The following is a 23,895-nucleotide window of genomic DNA, read 5'->3' on the forward strand; positions in this document are numbered from 1 at the left end:
ACCTGCTTCAGGCCCTGAGGGGCAGGGCTATGGCTCCCCACACCTTCTAGCAGATAGTTACATGATTACAAGTGTGTTCACAGACACACACTATATCTTCCTGTCCCTCTTCCCCTTTGTTTTTCTTTCCCTTTCTTACTTTCTTTCTTTCTTTCTTTCTTTCTTTCTTTCTTTCTTTCTTTCTCTCTTTCCTATCCCCCACTCATGGCTGTCCAGTCTGTAATAACTTAAAATAAAATAAATAATAATAATAATGATAATAAAGATCAATCAAGTGGACCAATATGACAAAGCCATAATGACCCACTTGGAAAAATAAATCCATTTGGCATCTTTCTTGGCCTTCAGACTGCCAATTCTGATCGGGACAGGCAAAAAAAGAAAAGAAAAGAAGTTTGGTCCACAGCCTACAGCCCCATTTGACAACTGTTAGAATTCATATTCTGGTAAGAAATAATCAACTAAGTAAAGATAAATGAAAGTACATCATAAACCTGGAGGACCAGTTGCAGGAACCCAAAACATGGTAGGTGTGTTTTATCATGATTCATATAATACTGATGATGGATTTTTAGGCTAATAGTTAGGCTAACACTTACCTCTCATCTTTTTTTCCTTCACAAAACGGATAGATCCTCCACTTCTTTTAAGTGTCTCCCACCGCAATTCTTAGCATATTTTGGTTCCCGCAACTGGTCCATCTGGTTCTTGTCTCCCCAGAAGCACTTCCCTTGTGCTATGGAAATCTGTTTTTACCTATTTCTGTTTTCGTTTTTCTTATTTCTGTTTTCTTTTTTCCCATTTCCGTTGTATTTTGTGTGCTTTTGCAGCATTTTTCTTATTGCTGGTGTTTGCTTAAGTTGCAGTCCGTTTGGCCTCTCAGGGCCACCATATAAAACTCGTTGGAAAGCTTTCTGACTTTACTGGACACATTTCTCTTCATCATACCGTTATTTATTTATTTATTTATTTATTTATTTATTTATTATTGAACTGTCTTCAAGTATACAAACATTTTTTACATGATTTTTAAATGCAAGAAAAGTTGGTGCAAAATATAAAGAGCGCTTATGAATATAAAATCAAAATATTATCACACAAAAACTCTGCATTGTTTTACATTCTTTGAATTCAACGATTTTTCTCCCCTTTAACTTTTGTACACGAGCGTTTCTTCGAAGACGAAAACAGAAGTGACGACAGTGTGGCCGGATGTGACGTTTGGATCCCCTCAAATTAAATGGCAGCGTACACATTGGCCATGCTTGCCCTGTAAGAAGTGCTGCTTTTCATTATTCTGTAACACATACATAATATAATCTTAAACCATGTCCGGTCGACAGAACAACAAACTACCAAACAATCTGCCTCAACTTCAGAATCTCATAAAAAGAGATCCGCAGTCGTACGTCGAGGAGGTGAGTGTTGTTAGCTAAGACTGCTAAACGCATTAGCTGGTAGAGTTGTTTTGGAAGTGTGAGCCTTCTTTTGCTCATGTAATCCTCTCGTTTTCGTCCGCAGTTTCTGCAACAGTACCGACACTATCAGTCCAATGTGCAGATCTTTAAGCTGCAGCCTGACAAACCGAGCAAGGAGCTTGCAGACCTCGTTATGTTTCTCGCTCAGGTAACCCGGTGTGTTTTTGGTGTAGTGAATAGTCCTGAATCTTAGAAGTTGTCTCAATACAATTATTCTTTGCCCTTCAGGTTGGTCACTGCTTCCCCCAGCAGCTCTCCACGTTTCCTAAAGAGTTGTCTGAGTTATTACTTAGTTACCACACAGTCCTGGAGCCGGACCTACGAATGGTGAGGTTGGGTTCATACACCAGGATTCATGTGAACCCGTCACTTTAGTTTTGCTAAAGACTTGAATGGTTTATATGCATTTCTGCTGTCTTTATCAGACCTTCTGCAAAGCTCTGATCCTTCTGAGGAATAAAGACTTGATTGATGCCTCAGGCCTCCTAGAGCTCTTCTTTGAGCTGCTGCGATGTCATGACAAGCTGCTTAGGAAGGTAAGACTAAGCTCTTTCCCCAAACAGCAGCGTAATTAAGGGACATTACAGTTTTTTCCCAGTATTTTGAGAGAGCAATCTGGGAAGCTGTTGTTTAGATATTTATAAAGATAAACAAAAGTTTTGTCTGTGTAAACATGTAGACAGTTTGCCCAAAAACTAGATCAATACCGAGCATGAGGACCATTCGTGATATATGGATAATAGAAATTATTTTATGTTGCTGGGGGGTTTTTTCCTTAAGATTTAAGCAGGAAGTGAAACTCTTGACATTAAGAATTTCGAGAGCCAACATGCCATCTGGGGCATCTTATCCATTTGTTGGCCAAGATTCGTTATTCTATATATACACATATATATTCGTACAATATGCTAGAGCAATAATAAAAATAAAATATCGACCTCATAATTTTCCACAGGTTGCTGTTGTAAACATGAGTGTGATTTTGAATGACTTGGCTGGTTGACTCAATCCAGTACAGCTGTTTTAGTCATAAAGCTGCTTGTTCATGTTCTGTTGATAGCTTTAGTTGGTTTTAAGCTTTTAAAACTTAGGAATTTAAAATGTAAAAAAGCCTGCATTCTGTTGGATTGAGATTTGGTGGCTGTACATGATATTTGAGTACAGTGAACTGAACTTGTCATGTTTGAGGAACCAGTTTGCGATGATTTTAGTTTTGTGAAATGGTGTGTTATCCTGCTGTGATACTCATTTGGTACTAAGATTTGATGTACTCTGCAGTCAGTGATGCTCTTCTGCAGACCTTGGTTGTACTGAGTGGTTATTTGAGCTCCTGTTGCCTAAAGCAGTCTTGCTATTCACTCGGTGTACCTAACGAAGTGGCCAGTGAGTTTAATTTTGCTAACTGGTGAATGCCTTATGTAGTGATGAGTTAATAACTTTGATCTGTGGACCTGGTTTTCTGCTGTTAGAGCTTCTGCAGACCTACCAATGGGACAGTCTTCTGATTGCTTCTGTTTATTTTTGTTTGTTTGTTTTGCTTTCATGTAAACAATGTTTTTCTCTCTTCAGACTTTGTACACACACATTGTAGCAGACATCAAAAACATCAACGCAAAACATAAAAACAACAAGGTCAACACAGTAAGTACACAGCTGTTGTGCACCCTGATATTGTTTGATAGTCTTTGTAAAATGGTGTGCACTCACAGCGTTGTGCTGTCATTTGTTACAGATGTTACAGAACTTCATGTACACCATGCTGAGAGACAGTAATCCGATAGCAGCAAAGATCTCATTAGATGTGATGGTGGAGCTGTACAAAAGGAACATATGGTGGGTTCAAAGTGAAATGGAAACGTTAAAGCGGCTATTTTACAGCCAATGTATAATTATTTTGTTTGAACATCTTTTCTTTTTTTGTTTTGTTGCAGGAATGATCCCAAGACAGTTAATGTTATCACAACTACGTGCTTCTCCAAAGTGACAAAGGTATATTTTGGGGGTATTAAGACTTAGACCTAGAGCTTTTATTGTCATTGTGGGGTTTCTTGCACAGCAAAATTGGGTATATATATATATATATATATATATATATATATATATATATATATATATATATATATATATATATATATATATATATATATATATATATATATATATATATAAAAATACGTTGCTTATGATATTGATTAAGTGGAAACATTAGTGCTTATGACCAGGCAATCTTCTTGTTTAGATCCTTGTTGCAGGCCTTAAATTCTTCCTGGGAACAGATGAAAATGAGAAAAATGAGAGTGACTCAGAATCAGAGGTAAGCATCAAAGATGGACAGTTTGATGTATGATATGTTATGATACAATATAGAATTTTTTTTTCTTTCATGCTAAGGTAGAATGCATTTGAAACAGACAAATATGGTTTAGATTTGTTGTGCAGTATTCAGTAAGTGTGTGTGTGTGTGTGTGTGTGTGTGTGTGTGTGTGTGTGTGTGTGTGTGTGTGTGTGTGTGTGTGTGTGTGAAGAATGAAGGGCCATCAGCGAGAGACTTGATGGCGAAATTCTCCACTGGCAAGAAAACCTCCAAGAACAAGAAGAAGCTGGAAAAGGCTATGAAAGTCCTCAAGGTGCCACTGTTTTACCTGAAGGGACTGTTTCTAATTCCAATTGTGTAACTTTAAGATGGTTAACAGGACAGTACTGAGAGATGATTTACTGCTGTGCTAGGATGAATTGTTTTAACTCTTTATCCTCGCATTTTCTCTTAGAAACATAAAAAGAAGAAGAAAGCAGAAGTTTTTAATTTCTCTGCAGTTCACCTTATTCACGACCCTCAAGGTATCTAATTGTTCAGCATCACTGCAGCAAATGGAACACACAGAATTTGCCTCGAGGTCATTTAGGCTTCCGTTCATAGAACTGTATAAAATCTATTTTTTTTCTTTAGATTTCTCAGAGAAGCTCTTAAAGCAGCTGGAAGACTCAAAGGAGCGCTTCGAGGTTAAGATCATGATGATGGAGCTCATATCCCGACTGGTTGGAATCCACGAGGTCGGTGACTCATCTGTTTTTTGGGGGTTTTTTTTGTTCTTTCGTAAATGAGTTTATTCAAGTCAGATTAACGCAGTTTTAAATGCACCCTTCAGTCCTGTGTGTCGGGTCTGGTAAAACATGTACTGGCTTTTATTGAACTCCACATTTAAATCGCAGCTGTTGAGGCATGAGTAACGTATGCATTGTTTTTTCTTCTTTCTTCTTCTGGCGAGTAAACACTTGGTGTTCTTTTTCTTTTATAGCTCTTCCTCTTTAATTTCTACCCTTTCATCCAGAGGTTTCTTCAGCCTCACCAGAGAGGTAAAAAGAACTCACAGCTAAAGAAACAGATGCTCTTTTCTGTCCTGTACTGCTGTTTATTCATCTAGACCCAGGTTTGGGGATGTCTGCTGCCTTCTCTTGAATAAAATGGAAATAATTGGCTCTTGTTTTAGTGAGTGATACCTCATCAGCAGTGTCTCTTTGTACTGTGTTACCTGAGAGCAAAAAGTTCATCTCCCAGTGTCCACCAGCTAGATGGGATATAAACATCAGTGTCCTTTCTTAGTGGAACTTTCTTAACTGGGTCCTTCTGGTGTGGTGGTGTAGTTTAGTTTTAAAAAAAACATTCCTGATATCTCCAAAACTCAGCAACCCACCTCAAAACAATCTAAATTGATACATAGCAGTACTAACTAAGCTATTATTATTATTTACATTTAAATTAGAATTTTCATGAGAAATCATTTGTCCATGAGACTTTTCTAACCAGCATCTTTGCAGATGTGACAAAGATTCTTCTCTGTGCTGCTCAGGCCTCCCACCAGCTCGTTCCCCCTGAGGTACATTTACTCCTATTTACTCAGTCGTTTTAAGCTGGTTTAACACAGTAGTTTCACACTGCTCTTCCTGTTTAACACTGTTCTGCTGCAGATCATTGAACCTGTGATCATGACAATCGCCAACAACTTTGTGACAGAGAGAAACTCTGGAGAGGTCATGACTGTGGGGTAAGTAGGTCTTTATACGATACTCAAAAGATGTGGTGAATTGAAAAATGAGTCAAGCTAAACCTATAACATACACCGACCAGCCATTTTATTAGGTACACCTCTGTGTAATCGTGGCACAGATTCAGGAAGGAGCTCTAGATTTTCCTACCTGACACGACAGCGTCAAATGGTTGCTGCAGATTTATCAGCTGCACATCAGTTAAGCAAATCTCCTGTTCCGCCACACTCCAAAGGTGCTCTGTTGGAATGAGATCTGGTGCCATTTCAATACAGTGAACTCATTGTCATGACGATGTACTTAAATGAGTTGAGTTGCAGACATGTGATCGGTTGATTAGATATTTTCATCAATGAGAAGTCTGTTAGGTGCCCAGCAAGTGTTCATACAGGGTTTTTGTAGCTACCTCTTTAGTTTTACTCTATACTTTTATAATAAAACTGACTTTTTCGTTTATGTTTCAGTCTCAATGCCATCAGGGAGGTGGCAGCACGCTGTCCGCTCGCCATCAACGAGGACCTTCTGCAGGACCTGTCCCAATACAAGACCCACAAAGACAAGAGTAAGTAATTGGTCTATTTCAGGTTTTTGTGATTGTGTTGAAGTCTGTATTCATGTTCACATGATGTACACTGCCTTCATTTTCAGATGTAATGATGTCTGCCAGAGGACTTATCCAGTTGTTCAGGAGTCTTAATCCACAGATGCTGCACAGAAAGGATAGGGTGAGCTTCATAGAACTCTATATGAACTTCAAAACATTTTCAAAAATGATGATTTGCCTTCCGATTTGCAGTAAAATGAGGAAAAAAATCTATTTTATGAACATTTGAGTGAATTGTGGGGTGCTATGTTTTCTTAAGTAGTCAAGTAGTGGCAGCACATTTGAAAATCTAATGTAAAATGAATGTTAATAAACCATAAAATTGTTCTGAACGTTCAAGAAGTACAAAGGAGATAAAAGATGGAGATCAGCCCATTCTTGTTACCTGGGTCAATATAAATGTTTTCCAGTTCCTAGAATAGTTGAAGCTACACATCTGTAAGTATAAACCCTACTCGTCATTCAGGGGAGACCCACTGAGGCATCGGCAGAGGCCAAGATCAAAGACTACGGACAGCTGGAGGCTAAAGACTATATCCCCGGAGCCGAGGTCCTGGAGGTGGAGGAGGAGAACAAAGAGGGAGAGGACGATGAAGGTCGGCCACTGTTGTAACATCCGCCTGCGCGCTCTCTGCGTACGTACAGAATGTGTGAATAATATATTTGTATTGTTTTATATAACAGACGGCTGGGAGAGTGCCAGTATTAGTGATGATGATGAAGATGGGGAGTGGGTGGACGTTCACCACTCATCTGATGAAGATACAGGAGAAGTGGTGAGTTTAAAAAAATGAACAAACATAGCTTGACAGATTGCTAAAACCTCATTATTCATACTATTTCATGGTAGGAAAAAAAGGTATATATTTATAAAACTGTTCTGGTTTTTCATGTTTGTTTTTTGTTGTTAATCAGGCAGAGAAGCTTCAAAGCATGACAGCTGAGGAAAGAAAAGCCAAGGCAGCGGCGGTCAGCGCCAGCAGGCTCCTCACCCAAGATGACTTCAAGAAGATCAGTCTGGTCCAGATGGCCAAAGAGGTCAATGCTGCACCAGGCAAGAAGAGGAAAAATGTGGACAGTGATGACGAGCGAGACAAGTAAGGGCATGAAATGAACCTTAAACATTCATAAAATGAAATGTATTTTATTGAAATCTTAATAGTTTGTGCAAAACAGTTTTACTCTCAGGTTCACGGTCTCTTGAATTTAGCATGTGGGCCTTTGTGCTGATTAGCTTGTTGAGAATGACGGTCATCTTATTTATTTTTTTCCCAGAGGAGAGCTGCTGACGTTGAGAGATATTGAGAGACTGCACAAGAAACCAAAAGCGGACAAGGAAACACGACTGGCAACAGCAATGGTGAATAAATTGTGATGGAAATGTGCACATTTGTTTAAATGAAAAATCAGTTCATGCATATGAAACACTGACTCTGGGGAGTTTAAGAAACTCTCAGTGCATTTCAGAAGTGTAAGCCTGATTTATTGTTAGCATTCTGGCCTAATGATGTGTTTGATTTTCTAGGCGGGACGGACGGACAGGAAGGAGTTTGTCAAGAAGCGGACCAAGCTAAACCCACACGCTAGCAGCAGCAACAAGGAGAAGAGGAGAAATAAGAACTTCATGATGATGAGGCACAGTCAGAACGTCAGGACTAAAGGCAAACGCTCCTTCAGAGAGAAACAGGTAAGTCACACATGCCTTTTTACAAATGTGTATATAAACAAGAAACTACTTTGGCATTTCACCTGGAAATGTTTTTTATGTGTCTTTTAATCTAGATTGCTTTACGAGAGGCTCTCCTGAAGAAGAAGAAGCAGTACAAGTAGCAGAAAAGGACATTGTGTTGTAGTTGCTTGCTAAACTTTGTGTTTAAAAAAAAATCTAAATAAAAAACGTAGATCCTTTAATTGGACTGTAAAACACACTTTAACATGTATTTTTTTTCTGTGGATAAACAGCATAATTTACTCATTTTCCGAAATAAATGATCTTTGATAATTGTGTGATGTGTTTTACTTGAGTTGGTTGTCATTTTTATTCACTATATACTTTTAATATTAAGTTAAATGTAAATATCTGGTATGTCAGAATACAAGCGCTGACCGAGTGTTCTCTGTTTTTGTACTGTTCTATTTAACTACATTAAACACAGCGCTCTTAGTTTTGATACTATCTGCTGGAACACTGTTGCATATTTTTAAGCCATGCCTCTCCATGTTTGCTTGTGTATGAACTTCCACGACTTGTTTTCAGTGTTGTTTGCAGGGTGCTATAGAAATGCCAGCCATACACTACTGTTCAGTAAAGAGAACTCCTCAGGGTACAAAGGTGTTAATGTGCGATCTTATGTAAGATTTTATTGGAGAATAGAGTTGTGTAATTGTAATTACAATCTTAAATGTCCTTACTTTGCACATTTCTCCCCACTTTAGGGCTTTATTTGTCCCAAGTGTTATCTACTGTACCCACTTCTTTAGCTTCTTATGTTTTATTTATACACACACACACACACACCATAGTACTGTTGTACTGCTTTTTAGATGCTTTAACTTTTAAGCTGGCACCATTACACTGTAACAGATTTGATATTGGTATTTTTATCGGTATCAAATTTAATGTCTTAGATGTCAGACATCAACGTTAAAGTGTCAGTATCTCAGAACCGAGAGGCAGGTGTGTGGGGGATATTTCAGGGTGTCACAGAGACCGCTTTATTTAGCTTACATTTTGTTACTTCGGCTTCTTTTTCTGTACTTCTTTGAAACTACATTACCCGTGAAGCACCTGGAATCACAACAAACGTGCCACTGCCAAGCAGCAAAGCATTCCCCTCAATGAAGCCGGCATCTTAATTCTCGCTGCGACATGAGGTATTTCTTTATAATTCATTTGAACGCTTATGAAAATTAACTTTTTTATTTATCGCAGTTCTGCTGTAACTTTTTGGGGGGCTAAATTTGTGTCCTCATCTTGTCCGTTTCCTGTCAGACAACGTTAGCTGTCATGCGAATGCTAATCTGCCTAGTAGCTGCTTTTAGCAAACAAGCTAGCCAATAATCTGCTGCTAGCATGGCTGTCTAGATTTATAATGCAGAGCAGTAATTTCATTTCCCTGGTTTTTAAGACACAAACGAGCATACTATGTGTAACTAACTAGTGGTGCTATACTGTGGAGACTAAACCATAATTGCGTCTCGATTCACAAATTGTTGACCTTTGGATGAATGTATGTCGACAGAGATTTTAGTTCAGTTGTTTTGTTGACCGTTTTGACCGAGTTTAACAACCTACCTACATGCAGTAAAACAATCTTGGATGAAACCTGTCCTTAATGTTCTTTACGCAGAACAGCTAGATGCAATATTTAAGTTGGTGCAGATTATTTAGTGCACTGAGGGCTACTTAAAGCATGAGACCTGTACAAGATATAATATCTGATAAATGCGACAATAATCTATAGGTGTAGATGAAGTGTGCTAAATGCTATCCATGGCAGAGAAGATGATGTAAATGCAAACTCTGTGCAGATAACTGTATTGCAGATTGGCCCTTTGACATTTATCAGACACTTTCAAGAGCTGCCTGACCCTTAACTCAGTGTGCATTCACTTGTCAGTTTTATTAGTCAGTTAATGACAAAGAACAACATTTGACCTCATTAAGGGCACTTGCAGTGCTCCCTTGGAAGTAGGTGAAGTAATTTGACATGACAACTGTAGGTCTTTGGAAGAGCGTGACTCTCTTTGTATGCTAAAGTGCCTCACATTGATCCCGTTAGTTCATCAGTGGGAGTCTTGATTTTTGTGTCACATGAGAAAATGTGATTGTTATCATCATTCTGTGTGCACTTTGAGCAGTAGTTGTGCACTGCATCTGTCGTTAAATTATTGACTCTCTCACTCCACTTCCTCTTTATAAATAAAATAACACAGTCTGATCATCTTAGCATCTTAAAACCACCTCCAACGGTTGCTTAGGCCAACCCAGCTTTTGCCTTTTAAATAAAATGGATATTGCTGCATCCCTACATATGTTGAAGCCTATCCACAAGCCTACAAAGTAGAAGAGAAGTGGCGATTGGCTTTGATCATAAGTGCATATGATGGGACTTGATGTTTTCTGCTCTTTTAGCTGAGAGGACTAGTGATGAGGGGGCGATACACTGAGGCTATTCAGTATCAGGGGCATAGCTTAAAAAAAGCGAGACAGTACATCATCTGTAAAGCGTAGGTGGAGCTTAAAGCTTCAGCTGTTACTCTCACTTTCTGTTCTTAAATAAAGACGTATCAATTTTGGAAATTGTTCATCAGATTCATCGATCGGTAGGTTTTTTTAATGGATTAGATTGTTGAGTTTTTTCATTTTTAAAGTGTGATTTGTGTGTTTGAGGGAACTGCTTTTCCTGTGTTTTGCTAAAGTAGTGAAGAAGTGACACTAAAACGGGGGAGGAATACTGACTTAACTTGCTCAGCTGACAGGTCGTGTCCCCCACCCCTCACTTCCTCTTCGTTGCCTCTCTTGAAGGTTGCTGTTATTTGTGCGGTTGCAGTTGTTGGATGCAGTTGAATTCAGTGGAATTTAAAAATTGCACTTATTATTGATTACAGGCTGTGATTAGACTGTTAGTATTGTTGGGTTGGGTTTTTTGTTGTTTTACAGTCTTACACTACAATCCAATAAAACTGAGAAAAGATGAACAGCGATAGAGCCTTATGAATGAGCCATGAATATAGAGACGGGAGAAGAGATTCGCTATTCCACTGCTTTCCTTGTAGCAGACACTTATGTGTGAACATTTGCAGTTATTTTAACATAAAATAACCTGATTTAAATAGAATTAAAGCATCTGTATTGTTAAAACACTGCAAAACAAAAAATACCTAAGTGGAAAGAATATGATTTTATGTATTTACTGGCTTCTATTTTTACCATCTAGGTGTTGTTTCCTGTAGCCCACTATGGCACCGGGGGATGTGGTGCCAGACCATGCCAAACAGCTGAAGTCCAAGGAGAAGCGACCTGCAAGCAGGGCATTGAAATCAGAATGTGAACCTGACGGGTCCTTTGTCTTTGAGGCTCATGAAGCCTGGAAGGACTTCCATAACTCCCTCCGGCATTTCTATGAAGTGGGTGAACTCTGTGACGTCACGCTGAAGGTGGGCCTATGCACCTGGACTCGAGAAAAATTTGTTCCTTTTTACTTTTTGATTTTTGGTTTTTAGATTGGCCTATTCACAATTTCAGAACTAATGCCAAAATCACATCACATGGTGAACATTAAGGAGTAACTTATATACAGGGTGGGCCATTTATATGGATACACCGTAATAACATGGGAATGGTTGGTGATATTAAAGTCCTGTTTGTGGCGCATTAGTATATGTGAGAGGGCAAACTCCTCAAGATGGGTGGTGACCATGGTGGCCATTTAGAAGTCGGCCATCTTGGATACAACTTTTGTTTTTTCAATAGGAAGAGGGCCATGTGACACATCAAACTTATTGGTAATGTCACAAGAAAAACAATGGTGTGCTTGGTTTCAACGTAACTTTATTCTTTCATGAGTTATTTACAAGTTTCTGACCACTTATAAAATGTATTCAATGTGCTGCCCATTGTGTTGGATTGTCAATGCAACCCTCTTCTCCCACTCTTCACACACTGATAGCAACACCGCAGGAGAAATGCCAGCACAGGCATCCAGTATCTGTAGTTTCAGGTGCTGCACATCTCGTATCTTCACACCATAGACAATTGCCTTCAGATGACCCCAAAGATAAAAGTCTAAGGGGGTCAAATCGGGAGACCTTGGGGGCGATTCAACTGGCCCACGACGACCAATCCACTTTCCAGGAAACTGTTCATCTAGGAATGCTCGGACCGGGCACCCATAATGTGGTGGTGCACCATCTTGCTGGAAAAACTCAGGGAACGTGCCAGCTTCAGTGCATAAAGAGGGAAACACATCATCATGTAGCAATTTTAAATATCCAGTGGCCTTGAGGTTTCCATTGATGAAGAATGGACCCACTATCGTTGTACCCCATATACCACACCAAACCATCACTTTTGTTGTGCCAAGAGTCTTGGAGGGATCCATCCAATGTGGGTTAGTGTCAGACCAATAGCGGTGGTTTTGTTTAACGTCACCATTCACATAAAAGTTTGCCTCATCACTGAACAAAATCTTCTGTGTGAACTGAGGGTCCTGTTCCAATTTTTGTTTTGCCCATTCTGCAAATTCTGTGCGCCGATCTGGGTCATCCTCGTTGAGATGCTGCAGTCGCTGGAGTTTGTAAGGGTGCCATTTGTGAGTAGCTAATATCCGCCGAAGGGGATAATAATGCCACTAACTAATGCCACTCTCCAGTGATATGTGGCGAGTGCTACACTGTGGGCTCTGGCTGAATGAAGCTAGGACAGCCACTGATGTTTCTTCATTAGTGACAGTGTTCTTGCGTCCACATTTTGGCAAATCCAACACTGAACCAGTTTCACGAAACTTACCAAGCAGTTTGCTAACTGTAGCGTGGGAGATGGGTGGTCTTGTAGGGTGTCGTGCATTGAAATCTGCTGCAATGACCCGGTTACTGCGTTCACCAGATATCAACACAATTTCAATCCGCTCTTCACGTGTTTACCTCTTCGACATGTCAATGGCTGTGAACAAAGAGAAACTTGTAAATAACTCATGAAAGAATAAAGTTACGCTGAAACCAAGCACACCATTGTTTTTCTTGTGACATTACCAATAAGTTTGATGTGTCACATGGCCCTCTTCCTATTGAAAAAACAAAAGTTGTATCCAAGATGGCCGACTTCTAAATGGCCACCATGGTTACCACCCATCTTGAGGAGTTTGCCCCCTCACATATACTAATATGCCACAAACAGGACTTTAATATCACCAACCATTCCCATGTTATTACGGTGTATCCATATAAATGGCCCACCCTGTACATTAGGGCTATACAGTTATTTTTGATCAATATTGAGATCGTGATTATTTGTCAGGATAATTTATTGATTTCCATGGCAATAGACATTTTTATTGCTCTTTCATGGAAGTATAATACTATAATATATAATCCATATTACATTCTTAATAATACACAAATCTGTGTATCGAAATAAAATTGGTCCCCCTTATCCACCTGATTTGGGTGCAGCCCTTACAGGAAAACTGTAATGCAAAGAAAAGACAAAGATAAATCCACAAGGCACTGCTTTCTCTTTTACATTGTGAAAGATGTTTATTCACCTGGCTCAAGTGCATCCCCTAGGAGCTAACGTTTCACTCTATTTATTGGATTTTCATGATGTGAATAAAACTTGTAGCAAAGCATTTGACAGCAGTGAGGTCCCTCATTTTGTATATAGTGCAGCTATCGCCACACATAACTATGAGGGGATAAAATATGTTTTGTAGTAAAGTTGATTATTTTCCTGAAACATCCATTTACTCATCATGTTTAGTGGACGCACTTTAGCCAAAAAGAATACAGTTGTGTCTGTGATTTCAGTCAGTGTTTGTAAGCTCCATGAATTTTTCAGTATCACTGAAGGAAACTAGTTTTGATTGAGATTAAAATTTGATTAATCGTGTAGCCCTAATTTAATGATGTCAAAGTGTGCTTGTATCATGTATTTTCTGTTTTTCTTTTTCTAGGTTGGCAGCAGGTTGATACACTGTCACAAGTTGGTGCTGGCCTGTGTTATCCCTTACTTCAGGTATGTTTTGCCTGTATCGGTGTCTTAACCCTGGGTTTTTTTCTAACAGCCATAGGGGGGAGACTTCTTGGATTAAAAAAAAAAAAAAGATATCTGTATGTACAGAAAAATGTACGACCTAAGGACACAAAGTTTTACTAACGGGTTTATTGTCTCAGTTGTTAGTTTTAAGCCTTATCTAACACAGTATGGTTTGATTTTGTATATTGTGTTCTAAGAACGGTCCACAACTCCCTCATCATATCCAGTTTGCAAATAAATAAGATAACAATGGTCAAAAGTGGCAAACCAGTGACTTTTCCACCTTTTATTTGTTAAGTTTTACTTTTTCTTTAGTTTTTATTTACGATGTTGGCTGCTTTTTCAATCATTTTCAGTCCTTGTAGCTGACAGTTTTCAGAGAAATGCATAAATTGGTATTTTTGCAACAACAAGATGATTCCCGAAGATCTATCAGCTCAAAACCTGCAACAGCATGGTGTGCAGTGTGTTTTCACAAAAAAAAGACAAAAGAAGCGGCAAGCCCAAAAACAAAAAACATACAGTGGTCCCTCGTTATATCGCGGTTCACTTTTCGTGGCCTCGCTGTTTCGCGGATTTTTTTGTGTGCAATTTTGCATGTTTGGCTTTTTGTTTTTTTACAGCGCATTGTGTTCTGCATCCTGATCGGCTGTAGACAATTTTCAATAAATCTCGTGCCGTGTCTCCTGTACAGTACAGAATGCGTTCAGCTTGTCAAATTTACATTAATCATCACTAGCAGAAGACAACAAACACAACAGTGTCGACGTCAAAGGATTATAAGGCGCATTAAGTGAAACCAATCAAACTTTACTCAACTCATTCTTCTTGCTTCCTCCACTTCCGTACCATTAATTCATTAATGTTGAATTCTCTCACATCTGCTCTATTCCCATGTTCTGGACCTGAAAACATGGTTTGACTTTGGTTTCATTCTATAATACTGGACTTGTTTTTCTACGAAGGTTTGAACTTTGAGAGAGTTTAAACAAGAGAGAAACGTGTCAAAATGTTCATGCCCGTCTGAGAAAAATGTATAAAGTGTGTAGTGAAGGGTTTTACAGCCTTAAAACATCTATAATAATTGTAAGAAATAAACTTCGCGGATTTCACCTATTGCGGATTATTTTTGGAACGTAACACCCGCAATAAATGAGGGACCACTGTACTGCAGATGAACAGTACTTGAAAAATTTTTAATATTTACATTACAATAATTTATTTAAAAATCCAAACTCTTATTAGTGTTTAAAGTTTATTTTCAGCTAAAATCAGTTTTCATAGACTAAAAGGTTACTGCTGTCAAAGTATCGATTTTTGGCAACTTGTAATGTGAACCATGGTTGCATTTTTAAACATTAGTTGGTGCCTTGTTTTGAATCTTTGTGTTCAAGTGACTTTTTCATTTCATCAGGGCCATGTTCCTGTCAGAGATGTCTGAAGCCAAGCAGGAACTGATAGAAATTAAAGACTTTGATGGTGATGCCATTCAGGACCTGGTGCATTTTGCTTATTCCTCCAAGCTCACCTTAACTGTGGATAATGTCCAGCCACTGCTTTATGCTGCCTGCATCCTTCAGGTAGACAAGCACAACAAGCACTAGCATCAGATTATAACATGAACAGAGGTGTCCTGCGTTTCAAGTATAGTTTTGATTTACCACATTAATGCATAATGACAGTTTTAATCTAGAAAAACACTGAACTATATAATCCAACTCATAATGTTTGAAGTTGATTTATTGCCTCTTTCAAATAGGTTGAGTTGGTGGCGAGAGCCTGCTGTGAATACATGAAGGCACACTTTCACCCCACCAACTGCCTGGCAGTTCGAACCTTTGCCGAGAGCCACAATCGGGTGGACCTGATGGACATGGCTGACCGCTACGCCTGCGAGCACTTCACAGAGGTAGTGGAGTGTGAGGACTTCACATGTGTGTCTCCCCAGCACTTGCGTACATTACTGTCCTCCAGCGACCTCAATATTCACTCGGAGACACAGGTGTACAATGCAGCAGTGAAATGGCTAAACGCAAACCCACAGCATCACGAGGCCTGGCTGGACCAGATCATGTCTCAGGTTTGAGAATGGCCTGGAAAGGTTTTTTTTTCTTTTCTTTTTTATATTAGTGTTGTATTCTTGAATGTGTGTCAGAAGTCAGAGTTTATCACCTGGTTTACTGATTACCTGAATGTTTAAGGGAATAACTGTGAGTAAAAGGAGTGTTATATAATCACTTTAGCATCCGCATGACACCCGCATGTATGTTTGTCTCTCCTTTAGGTGCGCCTGCCCCTACTACCAGTAGAGTTTCTGACTGGAACCGTGGCAAAAGATGAGATGATCAAAGGTAACCTGAGCTGTCGTGACTTGATGGATGAAGCCAGAAACTACCACCTGCACCTCAACAACAAGGTGGTTCCAGACTTTGAGTATTCAGTCCGTACCATACCCAGGAAGCACACTGCAGGTACCTTTATATGGTGGTGCTCTGCTGTGAGCATGTAACAAGTCTTTTGTTTTATGGCATTTAGAAAGTCATTACAGCACATTTTCTTATCTTTATAAAAGCACACTTGCAGACATAAAACCAAGTGGCTTTTTGCAAGTTCATGTGCAGTTACGGACCTATTTACATCACATTACATTAGTACCTTAAATCTGCTGTTATAGGCAGATGGTTTGGGGGTTTTAATTATAGTCAAGCTAGAGATAAGTAGCACAGTGCTGATGAATATCACTGAAACAACCCAAACTATCTCTTCATTCCTAATGCTCCTCACTTCAAATAGTCACTGTAACGTGTAACTGTGCTTGCATTTTAAGAATTAAACATAATAAAATTGAAAAGGTGGCAGTGAGACATCGTTGCTGAGCTGCAGAGGCATATTATAGCAGTCTAAAGTATGGTTGCGCAATTAATTGAATTCATTAAATGTACACATGATTGAGCAATATCGAAAATGCGTGCTCTGTTAATTGAACTCAAGGGCTCCTTGAATCCTTCCCATATAAAAAGGACATTTAATGACCTCTCCTGTACCCTTAATGACCAGGTTTTACTCCTCAGTAAATATCAACAAAGACGAGGTTTGATGACAATTTAGAATAGGTTCCAGGTTGTTCTGAGGGTAGCCATAGTAAGCTATATAGACAGAAACCATCACCAATAACTTTTGAAGCAGGCCTGAAATAGGACAGAAAATACTCTGTTCAGAAAAGAGAAACTCGGGTTACCCCTAGTAGGCGTTTAGGAGGGAAAGATTTGAATCAGTGCCTGACTACATGAGCCAATCACAGCTGTTCCTTGTACCATGCAGCTTGAGGTTTCCTGGATTAATGTTAAAAGGAAGATGTACAACAAAAATCAGATGACATCTGCTACAACAGAAGGTACTGGACATTTAATGGGCTATACTTCAGCCACCTGAAAACACCTCAACCTAAAATGTAATTCATGCACGAAGGTCAAGAGAAACAGTGCAATGTTTGCTAATCTCAAATGTCCATAAAGTGAGCCTGTAGAGTGTGTCAGCTCACCAAAATACACTAAAATCACAATTGCAGTCCTATTCCATTTGGCCAAAGCTGAGTGTCCATTAAACACTGTGAGTAACACAGTGTTTAATGGACAAAGGCTTTGGGAAAATGGTAAACATATTATGCCTTTCTCCAAAAGTTGATTCTGTTCATCTGGACGTAGCGTTTTGTGGGAGAAACGTTTTGTCACTCATCCAAGTGACTTCTTCAGTCTCAGCTGACTGCAGGTTTCCCCAAATCTTATAAACAGTACATTTGCATAATGACTGAAACCAGCCCAGTGAAGGAACAATGGGCTGGGAGGTCAGTTCCTTAATCATAATTATGCAAATACTCATGACCACTGATCAAAGACCACTGATCAGTTATGCCTTTCTGCAGTTATTTTGCAAAAGTGACAAAAAACCTACACTGTCACACCATGACAGGGGAAAAGGCGGGGGTGTCTCAGGGGTTCCAAGTATTTTGCTACAAGTTTGTGTCATGTCAGATACAATGAATGGAGTGAAAGACTTTATATTTTGCTTCTAGAAGATGCACTGATGTCACACTGCATTGGTTTTTATTAAAAGAAATGTAGGACAGTGTATAAATGAAAGCAATGCTCTGCTTGATTTTTCCAGACTTCTCTTAATAAAGAAATTCAAGACCTAATTTTCACTCGGATGCTAACAAATAGCTTTCTCCTGCTTCTGCCGAGTAATTTTAATATGTGTGGGTTGCTCTGTCCACCTGTGGATTGTTCTCTGGGATTGTAACAAAAACACTGCACTGAGTTTAAAAGTTGCTGCCATGCCATGAAAAATAAGGGCCCTGAATCTCATGCTCAAATAGATCTTTCAAAACTTTTAATAACTTGTAATTTATATTAACTTTTCCATGTTGGCTAAAGTGTTTTTCATCTTCTTTCTGAAGACCTCAGAGTGCCAGGCATTTGTTCTGTCCAATTGTTTCTTCAGGAGTTTTGTTCTGCGTGGGTGGCCGGGGCGGTTCTGGTGACCCGTTTCGCAGCATTGAGTGTTACTCCATCACTAAGAACAGCTGGTTTTTTGGCCCTGAAATGAACAGCAGACGGCGTCACGTGGGCGTAATATCTGTAGGAGGTAAGAAAGATGTCGTATGATTGCGTTACAGAATGTAAACAAGAACATTTTCACCTGAACGATGAAATGTTGAGCTATGGAAGCTGAGGGAGTAGAGTACAACATACTCAGTAAAGTCAAAAGTGGGCACAGATGAGCCAGATCCTCCTGATCACACAGTTAAATTGTCTCATACCAATATGGTTCTCATTCGGATGCTGCTGTTCACTGGTGCAAGTGTTCTTGAGGAGAAAGAAAGCATAACCATGAAAGAAATGAACAGATGAGTCTGATCCAGGAGAGCTGCACCTTCCAATTAACTGGACATTAAGGATCTGCTGCTAATGCTTGATACTAATAGGATTGTGGCCAATCAGTGATTTTCTGATTAGTGTGCAGTATGTCAATATTAATGGTATCAGTTCATATTCTGGTCATGTGATGGTAAACAAACAGGGAATTACAATTTGTTTTCTTCAGGCAAAGTTTATGCTGTTGGGGGCCATGATGGTAATGAACACTTGGGAAACATGGAGATGTTTGACCCCTTCACTAACAAGTGGATGATGAAAGCGTCGATGAATACCAAAAGGTATCAATCGAAAATTTGCTCCAGTGCAACTCCTGAAGAAAAGTTGGAGTGATTTAAAAATATTTAATGATCACACAGAAAGAAAAAAATTACAAGTTTTGATCCTGTTCCATAGTAAGGAATGTACGTTTCTTTCTGTGAAGCATTAACTGTATGGCTAGTTTCATGAACATATGTATTTCAGGAGGGGGATAGCCCTGGCAGCCCTTGGTGGTCCTATATATGCTATTGGAGGTCTGGACGACAACTCCTGTTTCAACGACGTGGAGCGTTATGACATTGAAAGTGACTGCTGGAGTGCCGTGGCGCCGATGAACACCCCCAGGGGAGGAGTTGGATCCGTGGCACTGGGGGTAAAACTGAAGAGAAAGGTCAAAAACATCTATCTGATCTGCGATATGTACTCAGCACTTAACTACTTTATGCTCTCCCATTTTCAGAATTTTGTGTATGCTGTGGGAGGCAACGACGGCGTGGCGTCACTGTCCAGTGTGGAACGGTTTAATCCTCATCTCAACAAGTGGACAGAGGTCTGCGAGATGGGACAGCGTCGGGCTGGAAATGGAGTCAGCAAACTCAATGGCTGCCTCTATGTAGTGGGTAAGAGGAATTGTAGGAGAACACTTGTCATATTCTTCTCTACAGGCTGATTCATTGGATAGTCCAATAATGTTGGAATTTACTGCACGGAATTTATATGATGCAGTTTGTCAATGTTTGCTTCCTCTTTCATGCGTGCTTCTTTGGTGAACCAAACAAATGCTCAATCCAGAAAGCTGAAAGTTCATTGTTTGTAAAGCTATTTGGTAACTGATTCACAGAAAGAGGATTTTATTGCATCACCTCAATTTAAAGAGTTGTTTGAGGTTCACCAGCTTCAGGTAAAAACATGTAATGCTGTTGTATAGCTACTTGTAGAGCTGCTTATAGAACAAAATAACTACATTTGTTTGAGTAATTAGTGAGGATTTGCAGCTACCCTTGAAATCCCCAAAGAAAGTATTCGAATAGTCGTCCTAGTGTTGATATCTATACTGAGGTGTCAAACCTCATCATGAAGTGTACAGGGGAGGTCGTTAAATGCTGTCTTTATGGGAGACAGTGTTAAAAACAGGTGTTAAACCTGAGTGTGAGGTTTTACTAATATTCTCAGCATTTCACGCATTTTTTTATTTCGCATGGGAGTTTCACATTTATAACAACATCCTAAAAATCCTCCCAAAATAAAATTTTTATGACTGTCTTATCTTATAATTTTCCAAAGGTGGTTTTGATGACAACTCGCCACTGAGCTCCGTAGAGCGCTTTGACCCACGAATGCACCGCTGGGAGTACGTGTCAGAGCTCACCACCCCACGTGGAGGGGTCGGGGTCGCCACTGTAATGGGAAGAGTGTTTGCAGTCGGGGGACACAATGGGAACATTTACCTGAACACAGTGGAGGCTTTTGAGCCACGAATGAACAGGTCAGTAGGAGAAGCATGAGGGTTGTGTTTCTACATGTACAGAGGTGTGAGAGAATAACTTTTTTCAGTAGGCGTAAAACTGAGCAGCAAATGTTCTGGATGCATTCCTGTTTCAAATGTTTTTCCCCCACTATTATTCTTCAAGAATATGTATATACATAAAAAAGCAAAAATTAGGTATTTATTAGATGATTCTTAATAAGAGTCTGATGAAAGTAGGGTTACTGGCAGTGGGCAAATTGATCCAACATCATTAATCATCTTTTTACAAGAATACATTATGTCAACTGCTGATTTGGCTCCTGGTATCATTCCTAGCTTGGATACCGATAAACCATTCACTTGACTTGAAAATTAAAATTAATATTAAAATATAGGGACTTGAACCATCTATCATTGTAATTTGATTGGTTTTTTTGAGCTACACTCATTAGACACTCATAAGTCCATAATTATAGATTATTTGTACATTATATATGTACCATATATTTAGCCTAAAACATTTGAAGGACTTGAGTAGTTTTCTAAATAATGGAATTTTAAAATGACCTCTAAAAGTCCAAAGTGTTCTTGTTGTTAATTGTCTATTGATTTGTGTATCTTTGCTGTTCAGGTGGGAGCTGGTGGGCTCAGTGTCTCACTGCCGTGCTGGAGCTGGAGTCGCTGTCTGTTCGTCTCACGTCAGCCAGATCAGAGACGTCGGACAAGGCTCCAGCAACGTGGTCAACTGCATGTGAGCTCCACTCCACGCACTATCAGGCGACTGACTGCCAGGCCACCGTCACATCCGATAACTGCACAAAATCGGAGAAATTTCACCCGATGTTCAGTTTTCTCAGTGAGATTTTAATGACTTGAAGTGCACATTTGACAAATCTGAAGTCTTCTGTGACAAAAAGACACTTTGAAGACATTTGTGACTCCTGCAGGTGTTCTGTACAATCATTGATGTTGTATTTTGTACTGTACTTTTCCTTGTTTCCCTGCTTTGACTGAGTTTTGACTGTTTAAGGGAAAATAGTAGCTGAGCCATGTACATATACAGACCACATGAGAATGAGAGGGGTGCTTTGATTCATATCGTGAACAAGAATGTTTTAGTTGGCCAGTATGAAAGCATTCTAACCATCAGTCCTAATCGGTCTCTCTGTCCTCCATCGTAATCTTTCAGAGAGATGTGACACATTAGTAGTTTGAAGGTATTCATACTGGCTTCAACACTTGCCTGTGCACCAGTTCATTTAAATTATTCCCATGAATCTGAAATGTGATGTGAAAACGCCACGAAATGTCCAAGACTGTTGCCCTCGCATTTCCAGATTAGTGAAAACAAACGTTTAAAGGTTTAGAACAGCTGAAGTAAGGCAGAGCTTACTTGAATATTTATAGGTATTTTTTTCTCCATTATTGTGTTTTGATAATCATTTAGAGCTCACTGATCTAAATCGTTGATTAGCGACTGACTGGTGAATTACGCTGCTGCAAGTGCCAAACACACAAAAACTGTAAATGCCAGTCCGGTGTAACAATCTGCTGAAAGTCGACTCATTTACGTCGACTTTAGAGCTGAGAAAAGTGTGATGACTATAACTGAGAGATGAGGTCACTGCTCATCTCTGTTATAGTCATCACTAAATCATTAAAGCAATATGGTGCACCTCTTTGGTTCTTTTCCATTATTGCATCGAGATCTGGTCAGAACTGACAGAAGCTGACTTTGAAAACACTGTCAGTGCTTTCAGATTTTTAAAAGATTGTGTCTGTGGATGGTTGTTCTGTTATATTTTAATATATGAACACTTTTGTATACCAATATAGCCGTCTCTTTGGCATTATTCTTTACTGACTAATCCATTGCTGTGCACTATTTTCCTAGACTAGATGTGAAGTCTTGAGTATATTTTTGTCAGAAATGGAGAATTTAAAGTTTCAAGTTGTTCATCAATACATGCTTATTTCTGCCATATGAAGAAAGAAAATATTATTTCTGATAATGTTTGTATGAGTAAAATACATATTATTGCAGATTTCTCTCTGGTATTATTGATATCATTTTTACACTAAAATTAAAGCCAACTTTATTAGTAAATGAGTCTTTTGTAAACTTTGCTGTGTAAGCTTGGTGTTCTTCCTCCTTTTGACTGCTTCCATTTGGTGGTTTATTTACATGGTATCAGTTGGCACAATAAAGATATATGTAAATGTTACTTGGTGAGATTCCTCTTTATTTCTGGATAATCTGATGTTTGTCTTCTGGCTTAAAATGTTAAAACAAAAACAACAATCATGGAAACAACAGTGGCTATTACAAAGTTGGTACATTTACCTCATAGACAGTACAAGACTTCTGCAAGATACGCTCTAATAGATGCAATATCTGGTTTTCTGAAGAAGCAAAAATAATAAAAAAACTGGAATGTATTCACTGTGTTGTTCATCATTATTATTCATTTTAATGATATGTTAACTTGAGTTAACCAGCTGTCTGTTTTACCCCCGCTGTCAGCCACTATCATCCTATGAGGTTGTTCTGTTCTCTTTACTCATTCATTTTATGAGCACCACTATCAGAAGTCCTGACACAGTGACTTTGGTAAAATGGAGAAGCTGTTTATGGGCCTTGCTTGTTGATATTTAGCAGCAAGTAGCAAGAAGAAGTGATGCTATATAGCTTGATACCTGGTGTGTCCTCTCTTTAATCTGTGGTATTGCCCAAGGATCTATCTTGGGTCTCCTTTAATTACTATGTATAATCCTGTCAGAGTAACTGGTGTCCTCAGTTGCCAGATATTTACAGACTCAAAATGACCCCGTATTTTTCCTTAAAAGGTCATTTAAAATTTAAAATGTAAAAAGAAATCTGTTTCCTATGATCTATGTCCCCTCTAGTTTCTAGCATGTGAAACATCTAGAGACTGCAGATGAGTAATGCTGCTGCAGGCTAGGGACAACAGAATTGTTCAGATTCACGGGCTACCTGTTAAATTGTGCTAAACTGATTTTAAGATTTACTCCTTTTCTTTCATTAAATAAAAGGTCTAGTTCTAGTATCTGCGGTCCCCTAACTTTATGTGAACCTCACCACTGCTTGAGATTCTCTAGCAGATCACTAATGAATATTCTTAATTTAGTGGCCTGACATTTTCACCCACTTTTGTGTGACTTATTTTTTTCATAATTGTGGAATTTGTTTTAAATACATGTCCTTTTTTTCTTTTTTAAATCAAATGTTGTTTCCATTTTATTCCTGATTGCATTTCTATTTATTGTGTTTAGTGTGGAAATTCAGCTTCTTAGAAAATTTTGTTACAGCTTTTTTATTTTTTAGCATT

At 39.0% G+C, this 23,895-nt stretch overlaps 2 protein-coding genes across 2 annotated transcripts; both read left to right on the forward strand.

Annotated features, from left to right (window-relative positions):
• Positions 1 to 1,203: 1,203 nt before the first annotated feature.
• sdad1 (SDA1 domain containing 1) lies at positions 1,204 to 8,131 on the forward strand. The gene is made up of 22 exons (XM_004549689.4): positions 1,204 to 1,418; positions 1,522 to 1,626; positions 1,707 to 1,805; positions 1,904 to 2,014; positions 3,048 to 3,119; positions 3,211 to 3,311; positions 3,410 to 3,467; positions 3,718 to 3,792; positions 4,004 to 4,105; positions 4,247 to 4,316; positions 4,426 to 4,529; positions 4,775 to 4,832; positions 5,295 to 5,353; positions 5,445 to 5,521; positions 5,987 to 6,084; positions 6,171 to 6,247; positions 6,593 to 6,722; positions 6,811 to 6,902; positions 7,042 to 7,223; positions 7,402 to 7,486; positions 7,652 to 7,813; positions 7,909 to 8,131. Exons 1-22 carry the CDS (start codon positions 1,329 to 1,331, stop codon positions 7,954 to 7,956), a joined length of 2,055 nt encoding a protein of 684 aa, XP_004549746.1. The 5' UTR covers positions 1,204 to 1,328; the 3' UTR covers positions 7,957 to 8,131.
• Positions 8,132 to 8,874: 743 nt separating this feature from the next.
• klhl8 (kelch-like family member 8) lies at positions 8,875 to 22,770 on the forward strand. The gene is made up of 12 exons (XM_004549690.3): positions 8,875 to 9,000; positions 11,067 to 11,286; positions 13,800 to 13,861; positions 15,297 to 15,462; positions 15,642 to 15,962; positions 16,167 to 16,353; positions 18,383 to 18,526; positions 18,986 to 19,097; positions 19,282 to 19,450; positions 19,538 to 19,697; positions 20,362 to 20,563; positions 21,177 to 22,770. Exons 2-12 carry the CDS (start codon positions 11,089 to 11,091, stop codon positions 21,298 to 21,300), a joined length of 1,845 nt encoding a protein of 614 aa, XP_004549747.1. The 5' UTR covers positions 8,875 to 9,000; positions 11,067 to 11,088; the 3' UTR covers positions 21,301 to 22,770.
• Positions 22,771 to 23,895: the final 1,125 nt, after the last annotated feature.

The sequence above is a fragment of the Maylandia zebra genome, linkage group LG7 (assembly GCF_041146795.1).
Source record: "Maylandia zebra isolate NMK-2024a linkage group LG7, Mzebra_GT3a, whole genome shotgun sequence".
Taxonomy (NCBI): domain Eukaryota; kingdom Metazoa; phylum Chordata; class Actinopteri; order Cichliformes; family Cichlidae; genus Maylandia; species Maylandia zebra.